Source organism: Rutilus rutilus, assembly GCF_951802725.1.
Source record: "Rutilus rutilus genome assembly, chromosome: 17".
NCBI classification, from domain to species: Eukaryota; Metazoa; Chordata; class Actinopteri; order Cypriniformes; family Leuciscidae; genus Rutilus; species Rutilus rutilus.
Genome location: NC_140230.1, coordinates 22,575,822 through 22,598,302, shown reverse-complemented (window position 1 = coordinate 22,598,302; position 22,481 = coordinate 22,575,822). Strand labels below are relative to the sequence as shown.

The following is a 22,481-nucleotide window of genomic DNA, read 5'->3' as shown; positions in this document are numbered from 1 at the left end:
TTAAAAAAAAGACATTGAAAGACGCTTTCAATGGCTTGAGTATTTATTTTACAGTTAAGACACTGTGGCTCATACTCCACATTCCTTTGACAACCATGTAACCAGACCAACTGCATTGTGACAGATGTAATGAGATTACACGAGGTAACATTTGTAAATATTTGTAGTTTCATCACGTATACATAAGTTACAGTTTGATCAAGGTGGATAATAATTAAATAAAAACACATACAGCACCTGGTTTAACATACATTTATTCAACACCACAGAAAACGGTGCTCTGCACATCTAAATTCGCTAAAACAAAGAAGCTTTGACCTCAAACTCTGTTATTGACAGCTATATGTTGATGGCTAGATTGTCCATTGAGCCCTACAGAATGATCCTGATTGGAAAAACTGAAACAGAAAAAAAGACATAAGTTACTACTGCACTGCTAATTTGCATTTGTATAACTCAAATGTGTGACAAAGTTGCTTAATTACTCTGCACACACACCTGATCATAACTTCTTTCATCTCTATGCCCTGACTAGTCTGCTGTGGTGTTACAACGGCCTCCAATAAATCAGCTTGCTCCTCATCGCTGGAGTCTCTGAAACTCACAAGCCTATATGATTAGAACTTTCCTGTCCATTTTCAAAATGGAAAAAATAAAAGCTAATCTGAACAATGATTTCATTTGGTTAAATATTCCAGGTTAAATAAAAGTTAAGCTGTCCATTACCTCAAACGATATAATTTCAATTTGTGAGAAACACATACACAATTGTGCTATCATTGCGCTATCTTATCAAGGTGTCTATCATTGTTCTGTCATGTGACGTACAGCTCTTGCTCCTCCTGGAACGTAAGCGGTCCCATGCAGATAGCACAGAGGTTCCCCATCAGTCTGAAGCACAGCGAGCAGTAACGGCCTGTGAAAGGAAATAAATTTGCCCGGCAGGTTGATCTAACAGTCTATTTCCTCTTGACAGGTAAATGATCTTAAATCAATAATATCTCAAGAGTGAGAAAACCAACCTGTGCAGTGAGTGGTAGGGCATATATGCACTTCATCATCATGACCTCTCGTCTCCAATATTTTCCCACAGGCCATGCATGATTCTTTATTGATATCCAGGAGCCTGGCTATGATGACACCCCCCGGCAGGCTGCAAAAAAAAAGGTGAGGAGTGTGTGAATTTATTTTCATTTAAAACCATATTTCTGCAGGATAAATGGAAGATTCTGAGGAAGTCCTTTAAAACATTAACCTTCAGATAATACCTAATAAATAACTACAATTCAAAAACTTGTGGTCTGTAAGATTTGTTTTTGAAAGAAGTCTCATATGCTCACCAAAGCTGGATTTATTTGATTAAAAATACAGTAAAAACAGTAATATTGTAAAATATTACAACTTAAAATATATATTTTAATATAATTTATTGTGCTGCTTAATATTTTTGTGGAAAGTATGATTTTTTTTCTGGTTTCTTTGATTAGCAGAAAGTTCAAAAGAACAGTATTTATTTAAAATAGATTTTTTGTAACATTGAAAAAGATTTTACTGTCACTTTGAATTTAATGTGTCCTTGCTGAGTAAAAGTTTTAGTGAAAATTAATGATTACTGATCCCATACTAATAATGTATCTAGTGAGTGTGTTATTGTGGTTTTCATAGCAGTTTATACTCACTGTTTGGCCAGTGTTTGTATAAAGCCATTATTTTGCTGGTCCACCTTGTTTCGTTGTACTGCCCTCAGTAGGGCTTTTCCTAAAGACTCACGATGAGTAAGAATATGCCCGTGGAGGTACTGGATCCTCTTCTGCAACATGCACACGTTTAGAATAAACTATTCATAATAAAAGCAAACTGAAAGTTAAATAGTTCAGTCATTGTCCTTTTACAAGCCACATCTGCACAGTACTGTGTTTCTCCTCCATGAGACATACTCTTTATAGATAAGCATTTTTATCAAGCATTTTTTTGCATTTTTAAAAAAAAAAAAGCATTAGAAAGGTGTCCAGCTCAGTAAATATTTGACAAATACTTTATATCTGTGACTAGTAAAGTTGTGCTAGGAAACTTTCTTACTTTCTCTCTTTCAGGATGGTACCTGGCACACACAAACCTCTTTATACGTTTGACGTAGCCACCAGCAATCACAATAAACAGCATGAAGCCATAAAGAAGACCTTTGTTTGGAGGGAAGACAAAAGTCAGGCATATAACCAAATAAAAGTTAAATGTTTGCATTGTAAGAAATGCCATTTCTCAGTTTTAAAGAAATGTTATTTACTTGTCTTTACATTAATGCCATATAAAGAGGCATGAATGCTATTTGCTTGGAAAGTGCCTGCAATACGTAAAATTATCTTGATGTAGAGTAGCCTATAATCAAATGTAGGCCTACTTGACTTCCTTTGTTTATGATGTAGAGCAGGATAAAATGAGCAAAAGGTGTGAAAAAAAAAGGAAGGAAATTCACAACCTTGGCCACAGAGGTTAACAAGAGGACACACTGTTGTGAAGAGAAGATGATAAAACCACAAGTAGAGATTAGACTAACAAAGACTACAGTGAGTGAACAAGGGGAAGAGTGCAAGAAAACAACAGTGTGTGCGACAGAGGAAGGACATCCGTCATAATAGACATCATGAGGTACAGAGACTGATACTCCTACAAAAGAAAGACTGGATCATAGATGACAGAGGAGTTGATGAATTAAATGGAATTGGAATTTCACGAAAAGTAGAGCAGGGGTGCCGAATCCTCTTCCTAGAGATCTATCTTCCTGCAAAGTTCAGCTCCAACCCTGATCAAACACACCTGAACCAACTAATACAAATATTTCGGAGTGTGTTTATCATATTTATATTTATTCAGGTGTGTTTGATCAGGGTTGAATCTGCAGGTAGGTAGACCTCCAGGAACAGGAATGGGCACCTCTGGTATAAGGAGTAAAGCACTCATCTGACGATGCCTGGATTAAGCTTGAAGGAAACCTGATACCCTATCAAGGGATGCTTGACACCATCTCCAATATTGCTGTTTATTGGTTACAATACAAAGCAGTTAATGCAAAAATAAAACTTAAAGGCCCAGTTTCACAGACAGGGCTTAGATTAAGCCAGGATTAGGTCTTAGGTCAGTTTAAGTGGCTTTCATAAAAGTGCCTTAGAAAAAAAACATTACTGGTGTGCATCTTGAGACAAAGCAATGGCTCTGACATATTTTAAGATATGTCAGTGCAAGTTACTTTCAGTTGAAACAGCTCAAACTGGCATTTAGTCTGGGACTAGCTTAAGCCTTGTCTGTGAAACTGGGGGGGAAATCAGATCAAATAAAAGCTCTGGGTGCTTCTCATCTCTTATTTGTGCATCCTCGTTTCCTTTCCTCACGTCTTAGCTCCACCCCCTTAGGATGCGAGGGAAGGATACACCTGTGTATCCACACTCATGACTCCTCAGGAAGCTTGCTCATTCCTCGTTCCTCGCCTCCTTGCGGTGCAATTAGAGAATTGAGATGCCCTTCAACATGGCTGAGTTCCATCGGTTTCCGGGCCACGAGCTGGAGGACGGAGGAGCGAGGAAACGAGGAAGCGTCAACTTGAGTATTGAGAAGCACCCTCTATAATTAAGCTCTAAACCAGCAGTGGCCCTTGAGGTCCACTTTCCTGCACGTTTTTGCTCCCACTCTCATCAAACACACCCGAACAAGCTAATCAAGATCTTTAGGATTACTAGAAAGTTACAGGCAAGTGAGTTTGATCAAGGTTGGAGCTAATTGCTGAAGGAAAATTGACCTCAAGAGCCATATTGAGAGCCCCTGGTTTAGGGCTTGATTATAGATTTTAGCTTTAAAATTCAAGTTTTAGTTTTGCATTAACTGCTTTGTATTGTAACCAATAATTTTTGTTTTGTTTTGTTACAACTGCCTCCAGTGAGACTTCACTTGTTATTACTACAAACTAAGCCTCAAACAAGAACAACCACAAGGTTGTCTTCTACGTCATTCCTAAAGAACTTCAACCTGTGGGTGGGTGAGTACTATGGCTACCTGAAGAATCATTGGGTTAAAGTGATAAGATAAAAAGACACACCAAGTAATGGCATATGTCTATTGTTTTTGCTATCTCAAAGCTGTGATTAGTTGAGTTGTTAAATAGGTCTGGTTAAAAAATCTGTTCATTGAGATTTAAAGATTCAGAAAAACAACTGTAGTTGCTTTCTAGCTCAAGTTTCAGTAAAATTATCCTAAAAACATTTTGAATTGACATATCAAAAGCACATTTTTGAGTAAACAGATGGTCAAATGTTCCATCTGCTGTTCCAGTGTCGACCACAAGGAGTCACTCTAAAACAAGGGACTGCATTTACAGCATGTTATTAAACCAAATGTCTAATTGTACTTGTAGTTGTACCAATGAGCAGGTATCTCATGTAGTCTGGCTCCAAAGGTTTCATGAGACATTTCTTGCTAAGCACAGTGATGTTTCCTTTCTGCAGGATGTCAAAAGAGGCTGCAATGTCCCTAAAGATATCTGAGGCGTAACCAGATCCATTCACTTGTACTGCAACCACTATAGGAGCTGGAGGTGAACAAAAATTTTGATTAAAATAATATAACACTGAAAATATATAACAGAATATGCTAGAATGATATATATAGAAAGTAAGCAAACCATTGACTTATTACAAGTATAAATGTTTAAATGTGAAAATTTGCGTAAATATGTATTGTAATGTGAACATGATGAAAATATGTCAATATTCCCATTATAGTAAGTTAAGTTTGCAGTGGCATATTAGTGAAATAAATTGTGCAATTCAACAAAAACATACATCGAAACCATGCTATGGTTTTCGTCTTGTGTACCTTGAGTCACGATTTCACCCTGGGCCTGGTGGTGTACCAGCTCAAACACCCAGAACACCATGAGGTCAACAGCTATCAGTATGACTGTCATGACCATATACCTGAACGAAGACAACATCTGACCTGCCATAGTCCGTCTCTCTCTCGCAGTCAGATACAGAGAGCCTGAGGAAGACATGAGAGCCATTATTAGAGTCATTCTAGGTATTTTTTTATAAAAATGTATAATACTTTTATTTCTCTTTAGGTTTCTATTCATCAAAGAATCTTGAAAAAGTATCACAGTTTCCACTAAAATATTAAGCAGCACAACTGATAATAACTGAATCAAAATTGATACGAAATGTTTCTTGAGCACAAAATCAGCATATTAGAATGATTTCTGAAGGATCATGTGACACTAATGACTGGATTAATAACTACTGAAAATTTTGCTTTCCCATCACAGGAATAAATTACATTTTAAAATGTATTAAAATAGCAAACGTGTAGGCTATTTCACAATATTGTTGTTTTTACTGTATCTATTTGACCAGTTGTGATGTTTTATTGGTTAATACGCCAAAGTACTGTAGAGTTTGACCTACTGATGTACGACCTTTGACAGAAAAAGTTAGTTGTTTCTCCCAAAACAGACGTGCAACACATTTTTTGGGGTCATCAGAAGTGTCCTAGAGCAGTTTGCTTTACTACAGCAGTTTGACCTTTTGACATGTCCTGTCTTTCTGAGTGTGAAACATTCCCTGTTTTCTGGTACTTGTTGATGACCTTTCCCTTGTGAGCTTTTTCTCATCTTTCCTTGTTAATCTCTCTCAGCTCAGGGTCCTCCTCCACATTTTCAGCTCTATTTCTCTTATCTAAATGTCTATGAACATTCTTTCCTTTCTTTCTTCCTCTTGACCCTTCACCCTACACCATCTATCTGCTAACGGACACACACACACACACACACACACACACACACACACACACACACACACACACACACACACACACACACACACACACACACACTTATTTAAATAAGTATACACTCACAGGGCCTGATGTAGGTGAGAGTTTCTTTGTGGCTGAGGGGAAGTACTGCTGCTTTGCCCTGTCTGGAGAGCTTCCTGTCCAGCTCAATGAACTGGTCAGTTATGTAGATGTTCTCAAATTTATCATTATGAAGGTATCGATGTTTGTACAGAACGGCCCTGTTCACAAACACATAAAAGGACAATGAGTAGGCTATTACACAAATACAAATGGATATACTCTTCCAAAGTTTGGATGGACCCCAAAATATGATGATCCCATTGTTAGGGACCATCTGAGCGTGATATTATAAAAACATCAATTCAGTGTCAAATTTGGTAAATGTTAACATACATAATCCTTTTTAGAATTTATTATAAATTGTATTGCATTATATTTATGTACTTAATAACAGAAACAATTATTATTATTTTTATATGAATATGAACAAATAATTAATTAATAATAATACTATTAGTATTAATGTTTTCAATGTTGCTTACAATTATTGTTTAACAATAATACTTATAGGGTAGCACTTTATTTTACAGTGTCATTGTTACATATGTTACATGTACTTACCATAGTAATAACAGTAAATTATGCATAATTACATGCAACTAACCCTCAACCAAATCCTAATCCTACCCTAACCCTATAGTAAGTACATGTAGTTGCATAATATTACTCAGTACTTAAAAATATATTTACACTGTAACAATGACACCTTAAAATAAAGTGTAACCAATTATAGTTATTATTATTATTATTATACATATTCATAATGTATGAAAGTACTGTGATAGTTATTGGTTATACTATTAACAACAACAATAATGAACTATTAGTATTTATAATAATACTAATTGTTATCGCTATAGGCTAATTATTACTGTTGTTGATATAATTATTATTATTATGTTCATTTTTTATGTTAACAGAAGGCGACAACTCATGGCTCAAAAATCCTTATTCTCTTATTTTATGACTATAATCTTAACAGTTTTATTCAGTTCTGACTAAACAAAATGTTAACAAACAGATTTTGTTAATAAAATAATTCCATGACAGTACCGACATGTGAAGATATCTAAATGTGTGTGATTTATTGACTATGGCAAGTTGTATTTAGGAAGTACATACTGGAGATACATGTAGAGAAGCAGGAAGAAACCCATGTATGCAAGTAGGACCTTGAGCTCCAGGAGGAGGCCCATCTGCTCAGACACCTCCTCCATGATCTCCTGAGCAGCATCCTGCATGGACTGACTGTTGTTCAGAAGCAGATCAAAGTCGAAGGAGGTAGAAATGTTGAATTCAAATTCTTTTTTAATTCGATCGAATGCCACAATGGTTGCTAGAGGTGACAACAACAAAAATGGCAATAAAAAAAAAAGTATTTTTCTGAATTGAAGTTTTAAGAGTTTTTGAAGAATCACTCCATGCATGCCAGTAAATCACCCAGTACTGTTTAACATAGGTGAATCTCAGAAGGTGAATTTTACTTACGATAAGCCAAAGCAGTCTTCAAGTGGTCAGCAATATATGATGGTAAGATGCAGAATAGCTGTCCCACTGAGCGAAAAGATAAAAAAAATAGGCATTAATTAAAATCTGTAAAATAGCTTATTTTTCAAATCAATTTAGTAATAACATGCAGTTTTCATAAGTTAATTATCCACTAAAGAATTGCACTAAACAGCAGAACTTTGCTCAGTAAGGCTGTATAGGATTCATTTTAGCGCTGAGAGGTTATGTTTGGATTTGCTGTCAGATGTGATTTGCAGATTTGCAGTCAGCCTGTTGAGAAATGTGAGAGATGCATACACATGGGAACACAACCTCCCCACTCATACTGTAACATTTAGGGTACTTAAATGTGACAAACTGCTCCCACAAGAACACACTGTAAATAAACTTTTGTATATATTGAGCATGTGAGATGAACAGTACTTAGGAGGCTCTGTCACAGGAACCATTTTTCACAGTTTCTACAAAGGCAGAATAGATCAAATATACAGAAATATAATCAAACCAAAAAAACAGAAAATAATGCAGTAAGGAATCAGCGTGCTGTGGATATATGGCTTCCTGTAAAGAGGGTAATGACAGGGCTTTTAAGGGACTAATCATATGCCAGAGACGCACCGCGTGCGAGCCCGCAGAGAGACTGGAATCCATCTAGGATGTGGCAGAGAAACGAGAACACAGAGAGCAGCTCCATGCAGTTCTCACGGCCCTCATCGAACAGCTTAGTGCACTTCTGATACGGCAGACCCAGCTTGTCATTACACACATCACCAATATCTGCCAAGAAGTGCAGTACCTTTCTTAGAACACGAGCTGAAAAGGAAATAGAGAGACAGAGAGACTCAAAGCTCAGTAAACATGAAAGAGCATAGGCCCAGATGATGGCGTTACCGGATGTTTGGTCGACTGATTCACTCACCAACATGCCGCACAGATTCCGTCAGAGCTCTGATGAGGTTTTGTGCTCGACCTGCCATTGAGTAAGCATTCCTCGCCAACTCCTTAATCTTACTCAGGGCCGCTAAAAAAAAAGAAGCAGTCATTTTCAGAATATTAAAACAGAAATATGTACAACATACGACTGTATTTTTAATTAAACCAGAAGACTTTGAGAATATATATATATATATATATATATATATATATACACATACATACAGGGTTAGGGTTAGTTGTAGAAATATTTTATCCAATATATTAAATAAATATATTATATTGTATTATTATATTGTAAAATATCAGTCTTTTATCAAGTTTTTCTGCAAAACAAGAACTGATTTTGTCTACACAGTGAATGTCAGTTTCATCGTATGGACAAACAATAAACAAATACTGAGACATTGAGACATCTACTGTGTTTCGCAGAAAAAAAGGTGAGCGTGAATAAATGATGAGAATTTACACTTGTACACTATCTTTTCAAGTGAATAAGGTATGAATTTCTAAATATTCACTATTTAGTTTTGAGCGGATGTTGGTGTTTTTGAATGAGGTGCATTGTTGACATGATGATCTTGCAGATGGACTCACGTAGCAGTGGGTTGGCGGCACGCTGCAGGAGTTGTTGGGTCTGATTCATGGCAAGTTCTGCACCACAGATAACACTGTCTGCGGCCCGTTCAACATTCTCCATTGTGTTGCTCACAGGGCCATGGATAACCAAGGTACAGATGAGGAAAAGAAGGATTTTTTTACCCCTAACTTAAAGGCAAAAAAAACATGTGAGAGAGGTGTTATGATGAGCAATACAATTGGAAAAACTGAGAGGTGATAAATTATTGATAATACAGATGATTTAACAGTGGTTTTAAAGTTAATTCAAAGGAGATTTAGAGGAGACTAGCGCTGTGAAAATTGAATACTTCCCCACTATATAGTACACGAAAAACCACGCCAACAGAGTAATATGTCCGAAAACATAAGTTGTGTCCCAATTTCCAAATGACACACTATACACGATGTACAATGCACTATGTACTCAGTCGTGTAGTGTATGCATTTTATACGGTAATTTTGTCATTCAGCATGGAGTCTGATAGTAATTAAAGCTGCGACCATTGAGAGCATGAAGCGTCCACCATTCCACAAATAATTTTTAAGTTAATTAAGTGCATCGTCCGGGTATTTAAAGTGTGTAAATTTTAAGAGTGAACACAATACTTGCTTTACTACAAAACATCATAGAATAGTGCATAAGTATGCAAATTGAGATGCACCTATAGAATTCGAAAAACAGTTGCACATCCACTGGACACTTTAGTTTCCCATGAGGCCACAGGAGAGTATTTGTGAATGGCAGTGAACCGATGAGACTGACACTGAAGGTCACATGGCAGTGACAACATGATGGGTGTATGTCCAAATTTCATTCATACTACACATATTCATACTATATAAAACATACCTTTTTAACGGTCGCAAAGTATGTTTAAAACCAAATGTAGTAGCCTACATGTACAATACCATGCGATTCCGGATGCAGCGTAGGACTTGTCACGCAAGATTGTGCTGTATCTCAGTATCTGTACATTTTTAAGACTAGATCCAATACATCAAAAAGTCCAATAGGCAATAATCTCTAGCAATGGTTTTGTAAGTTGGTTCTAAACGTACAGTTTTAAACCCTTTTTTTCGACACCGTTTTGCTATAGTTGTGGAGTTAACAAGAGAACATTAAAACTACACTGGCATACATTCAGACAAAATGTCAAAATTTGTGTTGTCTGTGCAAACTAAAGGAATATTTTATATTTATATTTTACATGTTTATGTTTTGAGATATTTGTACATTACCTATTACATTTTTACAGTTTAAGAAATTGCTGTGTGTTTCATAATTGTTTTTAATGTTTACATTTTGCTGAAAAGCTTGTATAGGCTGTTGTGTGACAGTATGTCTCTCACAGTATAGTTCAAAACGTAAAAGTGGGTGTTCAAAAAAAAATTTCCCCATGGACAGTGAAAGTGGAAATATTCATTATTTTCTTCTATTTTTTCTTTCCTTTCTATCTTTCCCCCCCAAAGGATTTAAACTATGCGTCTAATCTATACAGAAATGGTTAAAAAAATAACCGAAAGAAAGCGTGACAAATAGCCCAGGTCTCCCCTATTACAGGCTTAAATTTTAAATTATATTCAGCAAATTGTTAATTTACATGTTCACATTTACCAACACAGAATACGTTTATGAAAGAGATTGACAGGTGTTTAGTTACTTGAGCACAGCATTGGGATCATCAGCATGACGTTGGTGCGCACGCGGTCGGAGAGACCCGTTCCAAACCCCGCAAAAGCGGCGAGGATGCCGGTAGTGGTGACGCAGAACCAGAGATCGTTGTTCTGGATGAACAGCGCTGTCATACCATACACTGAAGCGAGGAACAGACCCAGAGTAAACCCAGCTAGGCTGCGCTTCACCTGACGCGTCGCCGAGCTACGGCGCAAACGCGATATTTTCCTACCGAGAGACTTTAAAAAAGGTCCCTTTGGAGCCATCCTAAAGAGAAAGGGAGTAAAAAGATTTAAAAAGTAAGCAACTTTATTAGATGTTTAGCGATTTAAAAAAGAGAAATATGAACTAAGGTTAACCCCCAAAACATCGCTGCTTTAGAGTTGGGCCTAACGTTAACGTTACTGCTAACTTACCTGTCCACTGTAGAGCTTGCGGTAATAACTGCTTTTCAATGCAAAATATAACGTTAGCTACTCAATTTTTTTTTATCAAAGTTTCACTTTTTTTTTATTCAAAGTTTTATATGTTGACAGGTAAAGGGGTGGTCTAGGACCCATTCAAATACTCATGCTAGTACTTTGTCCTGTAAAAAAAAAAATAGTCAAGACGGTTGTGTTTTGTTTTTGTTTTTTTACACCAAATCCATGAGGGCTCATGCTAACTGACTCCTTGTTGCATCTTTTAAAACGGCTTTCTTTTGCAGTCAGTGTTGTGTACCAGTGAAGAAGAAACCAGTAATGGAGTGTCTCGGGGAAACCAGATGTAAAACACCCCACTCAAGTGTGTTTATCTTACATTTTGTTTTTAGATAACAGTTTAAATTTATTAGTAGGCTAGCTGTCCAGCATATACATTTTACGTTTTGTGTGAATTTGCAGCTTTAGAGCAGGTGTGTAAGCGCATTCTGCCACCTGGAGTTCAAAGGTTCCTGTTCGGCCCCCTGTCAGAGTTTCCTGTGGTCCGAAGTCTCACGGGTGCTGTGTTTGGAGCTTTGAGTGGTGTGGGTAAGAAACTCTGCAAAACCTGGTATACACACTAACGTTACCATTTAAAAGTTTGGGGTCTGTAAGATTTTTAAAGTGTTTTTGAACATCTGATGTCTCTTATGCTCACAAAGGCTGCATTTATTTAAAGGTCCTATGACATGCTGCTTTTGGGATGCTTTTATATAAGCCTTAGTGGTCCCCTAATACTGTATCTGAAGTCTCTTTCCCGAAATTCAGCCTTGGTGCAGAATTACAGCCACTACGAGCCAGTCCCACAATGAGTTTTCCTTAGGACTTGCCATTTCTGTGTCTGTAGCTTTAAATGCTAATGAGGAGGAGAGAGGCGGGACAAGGTGGAGGGTGGGGGTGTGGCCTTGACCAGCTTGCAGCCACCACCATGCGCTAATGTTTACAGTGGATGTATCTCAATGACTCCTAACCTTTCCCCATATGATGACATATAGGGAAGATTCCAGATTGGCCCATCTGAGCTTTCATTTTCTCAAAGGTGGAGCAGGATACCCAGAGCTTGGTTTACACCTATCGCCATTTCTAGCCACTAGGACCATAGGCAGGCTAGGGGAACTCATATTAATGTTAAAAAACCTCATAAAGTGAAATTTTCATGCCATGGGACCTTTAACTGCAAATACAATAAAGCACTAATATTGTTAAATATTAGTACAGCTTAAAACAGTCTGTGTTCTAATTTACTGTAAATTAAGGCAAATGGAGCTGTAGGTCCTTTTGTTTGTTTGATCTGTCTTTTTTTCTCCTCGTTTTATTTTGATAGAAACTACCAAATTTGACCTTTATTACCTTTATTTCAACGGATACTTTCTTCCTGTAAATCATTTATCTCTGACATTATGTATATAGTCATTTTATTTGATTTATTTAATGTAAAGTATGTATGTTTATCTGTTTCTCTTGTGTATATCTGTTTTATATTGATCATTTATATCCTCCACACTGAATGAAGTCAGTGAAAATTTGTCAATGTTAATGCTGGTAACTTTGTTCATAAGGAAAGCACAAAGATTTGGTCCCAAAAAAGGACAGCATTTATTTGAAATTGAAATCTTTTGTAACATAAACATCTTTACTATTACTTTTGATTAATTTAATGCATCCTTGCTCAATTTAAAGTCTTTCCGACCCCAAACTTTTAAATGGTAGTCTATAAATGATTGTTTCATGAATTGTATAATTAACACGTGATGCTAATCTTGTCTTAACCTGTTTTTAAGGTTTATTTTTCGGACTCATGCACAATATTGTCATGACAGCAATACAACGTGTTGTTGTTGGATGTGTGTTCGTAGGCAAGTACACTGCAGAAAGTAAAAATTTGACCCTCAAAATGGTATTTATTATAAAAATATATAATATTCTGCTTCAGGTGGCATATGCTTTTTTTTACTTACAGGTGTCTTTGCGTTATGTGTCCTGCATGTTGTGTTTGTGTAGGTCTGTGTAGTCTTGGAGGCATGTTTTCTTCACTGTTCCGCTGTTCCGTTCTCCTGATGTTTCCTAGTATGATTGGATCTCAAGGTCGGACATTCCTGATGGTTTTTGTGCTGCATGGACTTTACCACGGTAAAAATCTTAGGGACAGGAATATTCAACTTTGTGACTGACAATGACACTACAAAGCACAGATCTCAAATGTTGACACTCATGAGCTTTCTTTAGTTTTTGACCCATATCCTGTGCTTATCCCATCAGGCCCCATTGCAAACATCCAGCATAACGTGCAGGATGTGGCCTCCTCCATGGGCTGTAACATAGACCTGCAGATCACACACAGCAAGTTGATGTGGAGAATGCTGACAGAGCCTTATGTGCAAGTAGTGCAGGAGATAGTGGTGAGTCCTGACACTGAGTGTGAATGTACAATTTGCTCATATGAGTCATGGAAATGGAAAGACATGTTGTTCCACAAACATCTTTCTTCTTAGAATGACAGTGAGGAATTTCAACAAATGTCTCAAAATGTGAGCAAAAAGTTCCAGAAGATCCAGGATGAGGTAATGGGTCGGTACGGATATGACTCTCTTGGTAAGGAGTCCGTCCATACGGCCAACAGCACTCAGGAGGAGTATGTAGCGAAGACTAGAGGACGTTGTGACTGTGAGTGTAAATGAGAAGAAAACAAGCTATTATAGACTGTGTATGATAGAGGTTTTATGCTTAGCTTTGTCTAAATGATGTTGTGTGTAACAGATGTGGTGCAGCAGGGAATTACCCGATGTCAGGATTGGTTCAGTGCTAAGTGGAAAGAGTGTATGAATACCATTCAAGCCCCTCTTATAAACAACTTTCTCTGCATACCTATGCAATTCCACTTTCTGTGTGATATCATGAGAGGTAATATTTGCATGTTGTATCTGATCTTTACATTTAGAAATCAGGATCACAGGTTTATTGAGTTTTTTTTCTTCTTCTCTCTATCTCTCAGTGATGACATCATGGTGCACAGAGAAAATCCCAGTTGAGGGAAACTTTGGTCAGACTTTCGACAAACTAAATGACTCCATCAACAGGCTTGCAGAACACTTCACCACCAATGTAGTGCTTAAGGTATTGCAAACCCTTTGAGTTTTAATATAAAAAGGTACAAATCTTAAGATTGCCACACCTCCTCCAAAACACATGAACGCACACAGCCAGAGCAGAGTCTGCAAAGCGTCACGAGAGAGAGACGGCGTTAAATTACCTCATGTTTTAAAGCACATAACATTACAATAATAATGAACATAAACAATTTACAGAGCTCTGACTTGTACCACCTGACTGCTGCATATTCATTTCGGCAGTATGTCAATTTTTTTATATTTAGAACACTTCTGTTATTGATTGCTATCAGGATGTGAAGAGAGTTTAAACCAGTATAGCAGAGTGTTTGTGAAAAACATTACCTACCCTATCTTTAAATAAATAAATAAAAACATTTCTTCTTATGATTTGTCTTTAAGAATTTGGAGCAGCAGTCAGTGTTTGGAGTGAACGTCATCCAGAATTTCTCTAAGGAGCTGAGCCGCGTGTTTCAGGAGAAAATGGAAATTGCTGAGAAGATAGCTGGGGTGATTAACTTCCTTCTCTCATTCACCTTCATCACGGTGTTCACCTCGTAAGTTCTCACTCTTTCCTTAAGCGCTGTTGTGCTACATGTGACCTTACCAATAAAGGTACAACTTTGTCAAAAAAAAAATACATGTGCACTTTGTACAGTGTATCTACTGAATTATTCAAATAAAATAACAGGTTGTACTATAAATAGCCTAATATTTATGTATGTTTTTTTTACTAGAAAGTATCTGCCAAGAAAATATTTATTTTTGTATTTTATATTGTATAGTGTATCGTGTGTATATATAATGTAGTTTTACAAGTTATTAGTTAGTTATAGAATTCATGACAATTTATTTCCCAAAAATCTTACATAAAATTAAGACTTTTGTTCTGCTTTTACTCAAATTATGGATTAATTAAATTGATCAAAAGTGAGAGTAAAGACTTTCACATTGATATTAAAGAATTCTATTTCAGATCAATTCTGTTCTTTTGAACTTTCTATTGGTCAAAGAATCCTGGAAAAAAAATTAAGCAGCACAACTGTTTTCAACGTTGATAATTGTTAATTCAACATTCATAAGAAAATTCAGCTTTGCCATCACAAGAATAAATTAAGTTTTGCAATTTAAAACATTATTAGAGAAAACAGTTATTTTAAATTGTAATAGTAATCATAATATTTCTGTTTCACTGTATTTTTAATCAGATTGGTGAAGATAAGGAATTTTTGTGTGTGTGTGTATGTATATATATATATATATATATGTGTGTGTATGTATATATTCAGAGAGACATTTGATGAATAGAAATGGAATAATGAGTCCCTGAACAGAGCAGTCAGTATGTGATGTGTCCACTAGGGCTGTGATGATAACTGCAATACCGCAGTAATGAGTTGCCTACCGCAGTGTAGAGGTCATCACCGCACTTTTTTTTCTTTCTTTTTTTTTTCAGATTTTACGCAACATGTTGAAATTTATTGTACAAAAAATGGGTTACAAACGATGACAACTGTTCCATAATTCCTATTAAACTCAAAAGATATCATAAAAAACAAACAAAGTTATAGAAATAAATATTATTTCGTGTTATTATTGTTAAGAACTGAGCAAAAATTAGCAAAAATTACATTCGATGATCGCCGGGAATTATTCAATTATTATTCGAAAGCAATTATTACCGGTGAAACGGTGTTCGCTCAAACTCCGCTCCGACATTAAATTTCTCTTTACTGTACTATACGTGTTGTAGCCATTAAAGAAAACGCATTTAGTTTCATATTTATGCTATGTAATATAAAGTTTTTTATTTTTTATTTAATCTATGTTGATTATATGAAAAGTTAACAGCATGAGTAAGATAGGAAGATGCGCAAACGGGAGACATAAGGAGTGGGTCAGACATGATTTTGACCACAAGTTTTGTTTTGTAGAAAGCCTTTCTTCAAAGTGACTTACAAGTTCTCGAACACGTCATGTATGGTTGCACATGGTTTGGCACTGCAAGGGCGATCAGCTGTCCTTCCTTTCTCTCTGTAGCACTGTCGCAGACATCTTACATTATGAACATTGCAATTATTGCTCTGGCCACATCTGCAGTCTCATGCCTCCCTGCAGCAGGACTATAGCATGTTCCCGCAGGTGATCGGAGATGTTCAGTTTTTTTTCTTTCTTTTTTCGCAGAGCATTTGGATATGTTCGTCAATTTTGCAGAGACATTCATTTTGACAATGTCTACATAACTACTTACTTCAGACAGATTGATGCTCGCAGAATAAGAGCTGTAAGTTAAAACCTTAAACGTACACTTACACATTCATATCCGTGTTTGCACTAATTTGAGCTTCTGTTTCAGGGGAAGAGGCATTTGCTACCACTGAAGAAAGCAGAGCAAGAGAGTTTGATCAACCCATGGAGCTTATTTATCCACCCAAGCGAGCTCATGCCTGTGGTACTTTTTTAGGGCTGTATGATATTATGGTCCCTGTGTTCAGCATTTAATTAATGTTCTTATAGTCAGATTGTGTATTAAAAATGGAGCGGAGTTAAAGGTGAAGTGTGCCATTTCTGTTCTTCTAATGGCACCAAACAGAATTGCTAATGTAATGTTTTCAAACAGGCTTTTCAAACACTCAAACAGATAACTCATGCCACTGAATCAGCACTGCTGTGTTGGGTTGGTGAGGAGCCTTAAAGAAACAGCAATGTTTTGGTGGTGCCACAGAGCCAAAGTGTTGGTGCTTTTCAGGGAAATAATGGCTGGCTTATTACTTTGCAAACAGGAAAGCATTTATTTATTTTATAATAAGTTGATGTTTTTTGTTGTTCTGAAACAATGTCTCTCGTGCAGATTGTGGCCTTCCTGCAAGTTGCATCTCTGGCTCTGTTTGTGTGTGTTCTGCTGGCTGTTGATAGAATCCTGTACAACATCTTTGACCTCATCCGAAGACACACTTTCACCACTTACTCTGTTACTAGTGAGCACAAATACAGACTTGTACATATGCATGAGCATGAGCAGTGTTTTCCTTCAAGATTAAAGGAATTAACATGTGCCTCTACTTTAATGCCTCTCATTGATTTGATGTAAATAGTATGTTTTCTCTCTTTATCTCTTCTTCTGAAGGTGTTCAACATGCAGACATTGTAATTGGTGGAGATTCCATGTTAGCCAGACTTCTGCGGAAAACCATTGGGGCCTTCAACACCTCCTCCAATCTTGACGTGCAATCAAGTAACTTGAGTAGGTTATCTACTATTTGAGTGTCAATGTTCTCTCTGCAAGTGAGAAATTTACATGAGATGACCATAATTCGGGGGAATCTCAGAGCAAGTTAAGAATAACTGCTCAGGCACAAAAGCCCAGTGGAGATGAAAGAGAAAAAAATATCTAGAATAAAATAATCTCAATACACCAAAGTTTGGATTAACTATACTTCTCTTATGTTATCGGATCATGGCCTAGATATCGATATAATATTGTATTGCCCTGTAAGTCCCTGATGTCTCAAGATCACTCAAAGGTCTCTGTCTGTTGTAGCAGCCCATGTACCACAGCACTCCCACACTGATCTTAGCTAATGTAGGTTTTAATTAATAAACTGTTTGCTCATTTCATGAGAAGAAAAATCTGTTAAATTAATTCTCTTTTTTTTGTTTCAAAATACAATTTCAAAAATATCTGGTTTCATCTTAGTGTAATCTTACTGGCGGAGAAATGCACCAGCTTTAGTATTAGAGAGATTGTGAGTGTACTTGTGAGTGGCTCAATGTTACAGTCGGTCTTTTCTGAGGCCAAGTGACGTCTATGGTCTGGCCGTCTATTTAATCTGATCAGAGTTAAACTCAAAGCTCTGATTGTGCTTGTTTGTCTCATCCAGATAGGTCTAAACTAGACCGGTCGCCACACGGCAGTACACATGCAGACAGCTGATGAGAGGACTATTTATAACACTAACATGACAGCATGCATGCTAGACAACATAATGACACTACATTAGTTAGACGGCAGCCATTGTATTCTGTTTACTTGCTATGTAACCTGATCCGGTAATAGGTTATTTCTGTCTATATGTTCAAAAGTTTGGGGTCAGTAAGATTTTTTTTATTTTATTTTTTATTCATTTATATCATTTATTCATTTATAAGTGACAGTAAAGACATTTATGTTTTAAAGGATTATTATAGTTGTCAAATACTGTAAATGCTGTTCTTGAACTTTCTATTCATCAAATAATTTTGAAAAAAATATCACTGTTTCCACAAAAATATTAAGCAGCACAACTGTTTTCCACATGATCATAATAGGAAATGTTCCAAATCAGCATATTAGAAGGATTTCTAAAGGATCATGTGACACTAAAGACTGGAGTAATTGCTGCTGAAAATTCAGCTTTGCCATCACAGGAATAAATTACATTTTAAAATAAATAACTGTTATTTTAAATTGTAATGATATTCACAGTGTTGCTTTTTTTACTGTAGTTTTGGTCTCCTTTCTTACGTCTTTGCATCATTTTTATTCTTTCGTGTGTATGTTTATGTGTGTATAGATTGTTTGCCCCAGCCACATTCTCTGAGCCAGTCAAACTACTTGTGGATCTTCCTCCCCCTTTTACTGATGTGCCTCATGTGCTGCCTGCAGGTATACACAAATCGTCTGCGCCGGGTCATCACCACCTTCTACTTCCCAAAGGTAAGACTACCTGCCCCGTGAGCCCAGGTAACACATTTTCACTGACTCCTGTCTTTCGGTCAAACAGTCCCATTCAGTTCAGCAACCCAACAGTGAAAAGTACCCTATGAATGACTAATTGTGTTTGTTTGGATCGAGAGACAGAAGCTAGTACTCCTGGCAGCGTGTTTATCATTAACAATATTGGTCAGTCATAAACATCAGAAGCTCCTTATGCTTTCTTTGGCTAAGGAGCTTAAGATTCACTGTTCTGCATGTGCTGCTGCTTTCTAATGCTGATCACGTATAATATTGCGACAGATTTAGGAATAATAGCTGTTGGACTTGTGGGTAATGTGTGTCAAGTATCAAGCTAATGCTCTGTTGATGATCTCATACAGTCTAAAGGCTTTTTTTAAACAAAAGTGTGATTAAATGTTCAGTTTTTTTAATAATATTTCCTTTTTACTAACACATTTCTTTAATTAAAAGAAATTGTATAAAAGTATGTTCAACAATTAATATTTTTTAATTAAAAGTAAAACATTTAATAGGTAACTTTACTGGCAGTGCATTTCACAAAGACATTTCCCAAAAGAATTCGCTCAGCAGGAGAATATTTATTATTTCGCAGGCTGTTGTTTTGTCACTGTACACTTGGCACAGGAAGGCTTGAATAAATCCTAAAGGTCTCCTAGCGTAATTGAAACAAACAAAAAGCACAATAATAGGCAAAATGACATCCTCTGATGTCAGTTCTCCAATTAAAATAAACTTTGCATTTTCATTTTATATGAAATGGGGTCCAGATTGCAAAAAAAGAAAGAAAATTTCAGATTTCTCATGTTTTAAACAAATTAGTGTAGTATAATAAAATGTCTAGTGTAGTATAATAAAAAAATTCTGACTTGAATAATGCATCTTTGGGTTCTTGGCTTAGGTCTGCACTGTTTTTGTAGAACGTGTTCAACTAGTGGAGTCAAGTAAAACCCTTATGCGATTTAATCGGTTTGGTCACGATTGTAACCGATATCCTGATTCAGCAAGTTCAAAGCGCCTGAGACAGTGTGCGGTGTACAGGGAGGATACTTTCTCACACATACTGAGTGAAATCTGTGTTCTCTAGTGTGTATGCGGGTAAAGCACTAATAAGATAAGAGGGTTTTAAAGTAATAGCATTAGATTTGCAGCATTTTGTGGGCCCGTGTCGGCAAGAGGAGGATTACAGGCCCCCTGTGAACCCTGATTTAGCTAGTGCAACAAGTATTACCTCATTCATGAAGAGGTGCACACTGGTAGTGTTTTTATCCCTATAATCCTGCAAGAAAACACTAGTGTCTTTATTCCTATAATCTGAAATCCATCTACAGCATTTCGCTGGATGAAACCCATCTGATCCGTCCTGCTTTTTCAGAGAGAAAAGAAACGGATCCTCTTCCTCTACAACCTACAGATCCAGAAACGCATCTCCTTCATCAACAGACAGCGTCATCGGCTGAGAAATCAAAAACAGACTTTTATAACGGTGTGTATGATACATTGGCATAGGACCCAACAGAGAAAACAGAACTTTTTCTGTTGTTGTAGATTTTCGGCTTGCAACTTTAGAATTTTCACATCTCAAAATCTTAAAAAATGCTGAATTAAGCACTCAATAGGTCTTACATTCAGTAAAATCGGAGAAAAAGCATGAGACCAAGAAATCGCATATTTCCGAAAACAGTATGTGAACAGAGTAATATGTCCAAGTTGACAATGTAATGTTCCCGGATGACCTACTAATTCCAACGAGATTCTATCCTGAGGCCACAGGAGAGGATTTGTGAATGGCAGGCAGTGAAGTGACACAACTGATATGACAAATGTACGTCCAGATTACATTCATACTATATAGAATTTGTTTTTAAAGGTTGCAAAGTACTAATTACTACTTAAAATAAGTATCTACTCAAAAGAATATGGGATTTCAGATGCAGCATAAGTTGAAAACTTGGTTAGATTCATTTGGAAGTACTTCCCTTCTTATAAAAACTGCCAAATATTTTGTGGAAGATCATCTATCTGACAAGCAAACTAAAACAATCATATCATTCTTCAGTTGCCGCACCTCTCCAGCTGTAGCAGTAAATGCACAACAATGGCCTTTCTTAGGGTTACATGCCAAAATGGTCAACAGATTTAATACTTTTGATAAATGAGTGTCAAAATATATATTTATGATCTCATCTTCTCTGCCAGGTGCTGTCGGTTCTGTTGGCCCTTCTAAAGCGTGTGGGCTGTAGGTTGCACTGGTGCTGGGTGTGTGATAGGTTTGTGAAGCAGAAGCAGGCTGTGCAGTGCAGTTCTGTAGGCTGCACAGTGATCTATTGCCAGCAATGCTGGACAGACCTGGGCAACATCTGCTACGCCTGCTTCCCTCATGACCGGTGTGGACCACAAGATAACGGCTCTGATTCTGATGTATAGGCTGCTGATGAACTTCACTCCACCTTCAAAGTTCATCTACTAACATAAAGTTTTCAGTCTCAAACTGCATTAATGGCTGATAAAACCTTTTTTATTTCAACATGTCTTCTTTGGACAATTAAAGTGGCTTTGCTAAAGTGTAAACAACTGGAATTGGTTGAATCAAGTTTATGTAAGCATTTTTACCCACAAATGACTTTCATGGTGTCCCATGCCCTACACTATGTCTGAAACACTATATATACACTGGTCATTTATATAGATTAGTGGAAACCATAAGAAAAGCAGCACATGTGATATAGGCCTACGAATTTTATTCATTAAATAGTAGGCTATGTGAGAAATACCCGGATGGTAATTCTACCTAGATTTTTGAGTGCACATCCAATAGATGCCTATGGCTGTGTCCAAATTCAGGGTCTACATCCTTCGGAGTACTCATTTGAAGGATGTTACGTCACAGCGCCGCGACGAAGGCTGTCCAAATTCGTAGGATCCTTCAAATGCGGCCCACAAATACGTCCTCCTTTTCCCCGAATTGGAAGGATGGGTGTGGTGGATCCTTTCCCGTCCTACCTATCCCATAATTCTTTTCGGCAGAGCGTAATGGCGGACGAAGCGAGCGGTATAGCGGAGTGGAAGAGGAGTATGCTTTTCGATGTAAGTTTTTTAAAAACTGGCTTTTCAAAAAAAAAAAAATTTTTCAGTGGTTGAAATTTTTTTTCATTTATTTTTTTTAATAAGGAATGGCCAAAGCTCAGGCTTGTCATGTATTTGGCTTTTCATTCTTGGATAAGAATTGTGAACACCCCCATACTGAGATATAATTTAATTTTCACATTAAATTAAATAAAGTTTTCTTATTGTGGGAAAAGCATATTCTGTCATTGACCCGATTTTAGCAATAACAAAGATAACTGATGGATCCTTTATGGTAATACATATGATATGGTACAACTACAGTGCAATGCAAATAGTAAATATAAGATAAAGTGAGAGGTAGGCTAATAGTAAATAGTTTAGTCAATAAAATAAACAAACAGTATACAGCAAATAAAATAGTAATGAAAAGTATAATTATATAATATCATAAGTACTAATATAATAATAATAATAATAATATATTGATAATAGCA

The 22,481-nt window shown here is 36.7% G+C and overlaps 2 protein-coding genes across 5 annotated transcripts; one reads left to right on the top strand and one right to left on the bottom strand.

Moving 5' to 3' along the window:
* Positions 1 to 239: 239 nt before the first annotated feature.
* On the bottom strand, positions 240 to 10,905 carry dcst2 (DC-STAMP domain containing 2; the record flags this gene model as incomplete). Its single annotated transcript, XM_084435329.1, has 15 exons — positions 240 to 398; positions 499 to 594; positions 829 to 916; positions 1,023 to 1,153; positions 1,680 to 1,810; positions 2,080 to 2,180; positions 4,409 to 4,576; positions 4,864 to 5,028; positions 5,902 to 6,059; positions 7,024 to 7,237; positions 7,390 to 7,455; positions 8,029 to 8,223; positions 8,330 to 8,431; positions 8,941 to 9,111; positions 10,626 to 10,905. 15 exons carry the CDS (start codon positions 10,903 to 10,905, stop codon positions 320 to 322), a joined length of 2,145 nt encoding a protein of 714 aa, XP_084291455.1. The 3' UTR covers positions 240 to 319.
* On the top strand, positions 7,011 to 22,031 carry dcst1 (DC-STAMP domain containing 1). 4 transcript variants are annotated; one of them, XM_084435323.1, is made up of 19 exons: positions 7,011 to 7,182; positions 8,702 to 8,783; positions 8,931 to 9,074; positions 11,346 to 11,422; positions 11,521 to 11,646; positions 12,879 to 12,953; positions 13,099 to 13,227; positions 13,357 to 13,496; positions 13,590 to 13,761; positions 13,855 to 13,998; positions 14,090 to 14,211; positions 14,607 to 14,761; positions 16,389 to 16,488; positions 16,561 to 16,656; positions 17,056 to 17,182; positions 17,332 to 17,448; positions 18,758 to 18,900; positions 20,294 to 20,404; positions 21,118 to 22,031. In XM_084435323.1, exons 4-19 carry the CDS (start codon positions 11,380 to 11,382, stop codon positions 21,343 to 21,345), a joined length of 2,028 nt encoding a protein of 675 aa, XP_084291449.1. In that variant the 5' UTR covers positions 7,011 to 7,182; positions 8,702 to 8,783; positions 8,931 to 9,074; positions 11,346 to 11,379; the 3' UTR covers positions 21,346 to 22,031. The 4 variants fall into 4 exon arrangements, with proteins under 4 accessions (XP_084291449.1, XP_084291452.1, XP_084291450.1 ...); XM_084435326.1 differs by lacking the exons at positions 7,011 to 7,182; positions 8,702 to 8,783; positions 8,931 to 9,074 and adding an exon at positions 10,726 to 10,938 and having other exon boundaries at positions 18,850 to 18,900; XM_084435324.1 differs by lacking the exons at positions 7,011 to 7,182; positions 8,702 to 8,783; positions 8,931 to 9,074 and adding an exon at positions 10,726 to 10,938.
* The last annotated feature ends 450 nt before the right edge of the window (positions 22,032 to 22,481 follow it).

What these genes read in the sequence shown, in the direction of transcription:
- dcst1 (XM_084435323.1), top strand. Translation starts at nt 11,380, where the DNA reads ATGGAGTGTCTCGGGGAAACCAGATGTAAAACACCCCACTCAA. An exon ending in TGTTGGATGTGTGTTCGTAG is followed by an intron (nt 12,954 to 13,098) that starts GCAAGTACACTG and finishes GTGTTTGTGTAG; the next exon opens with GTCTGTGTAGTCTTGGAGGC. An exon ending in ATGCTCGCAGAATAAGAGCT is followed by an intron (nt 16,489 to 16,560) that starts GTAAGTTAAAAC and finishes CTTCTGTTTCAG; the next exon opens with GGGAAGAGGCATTTGCTACC.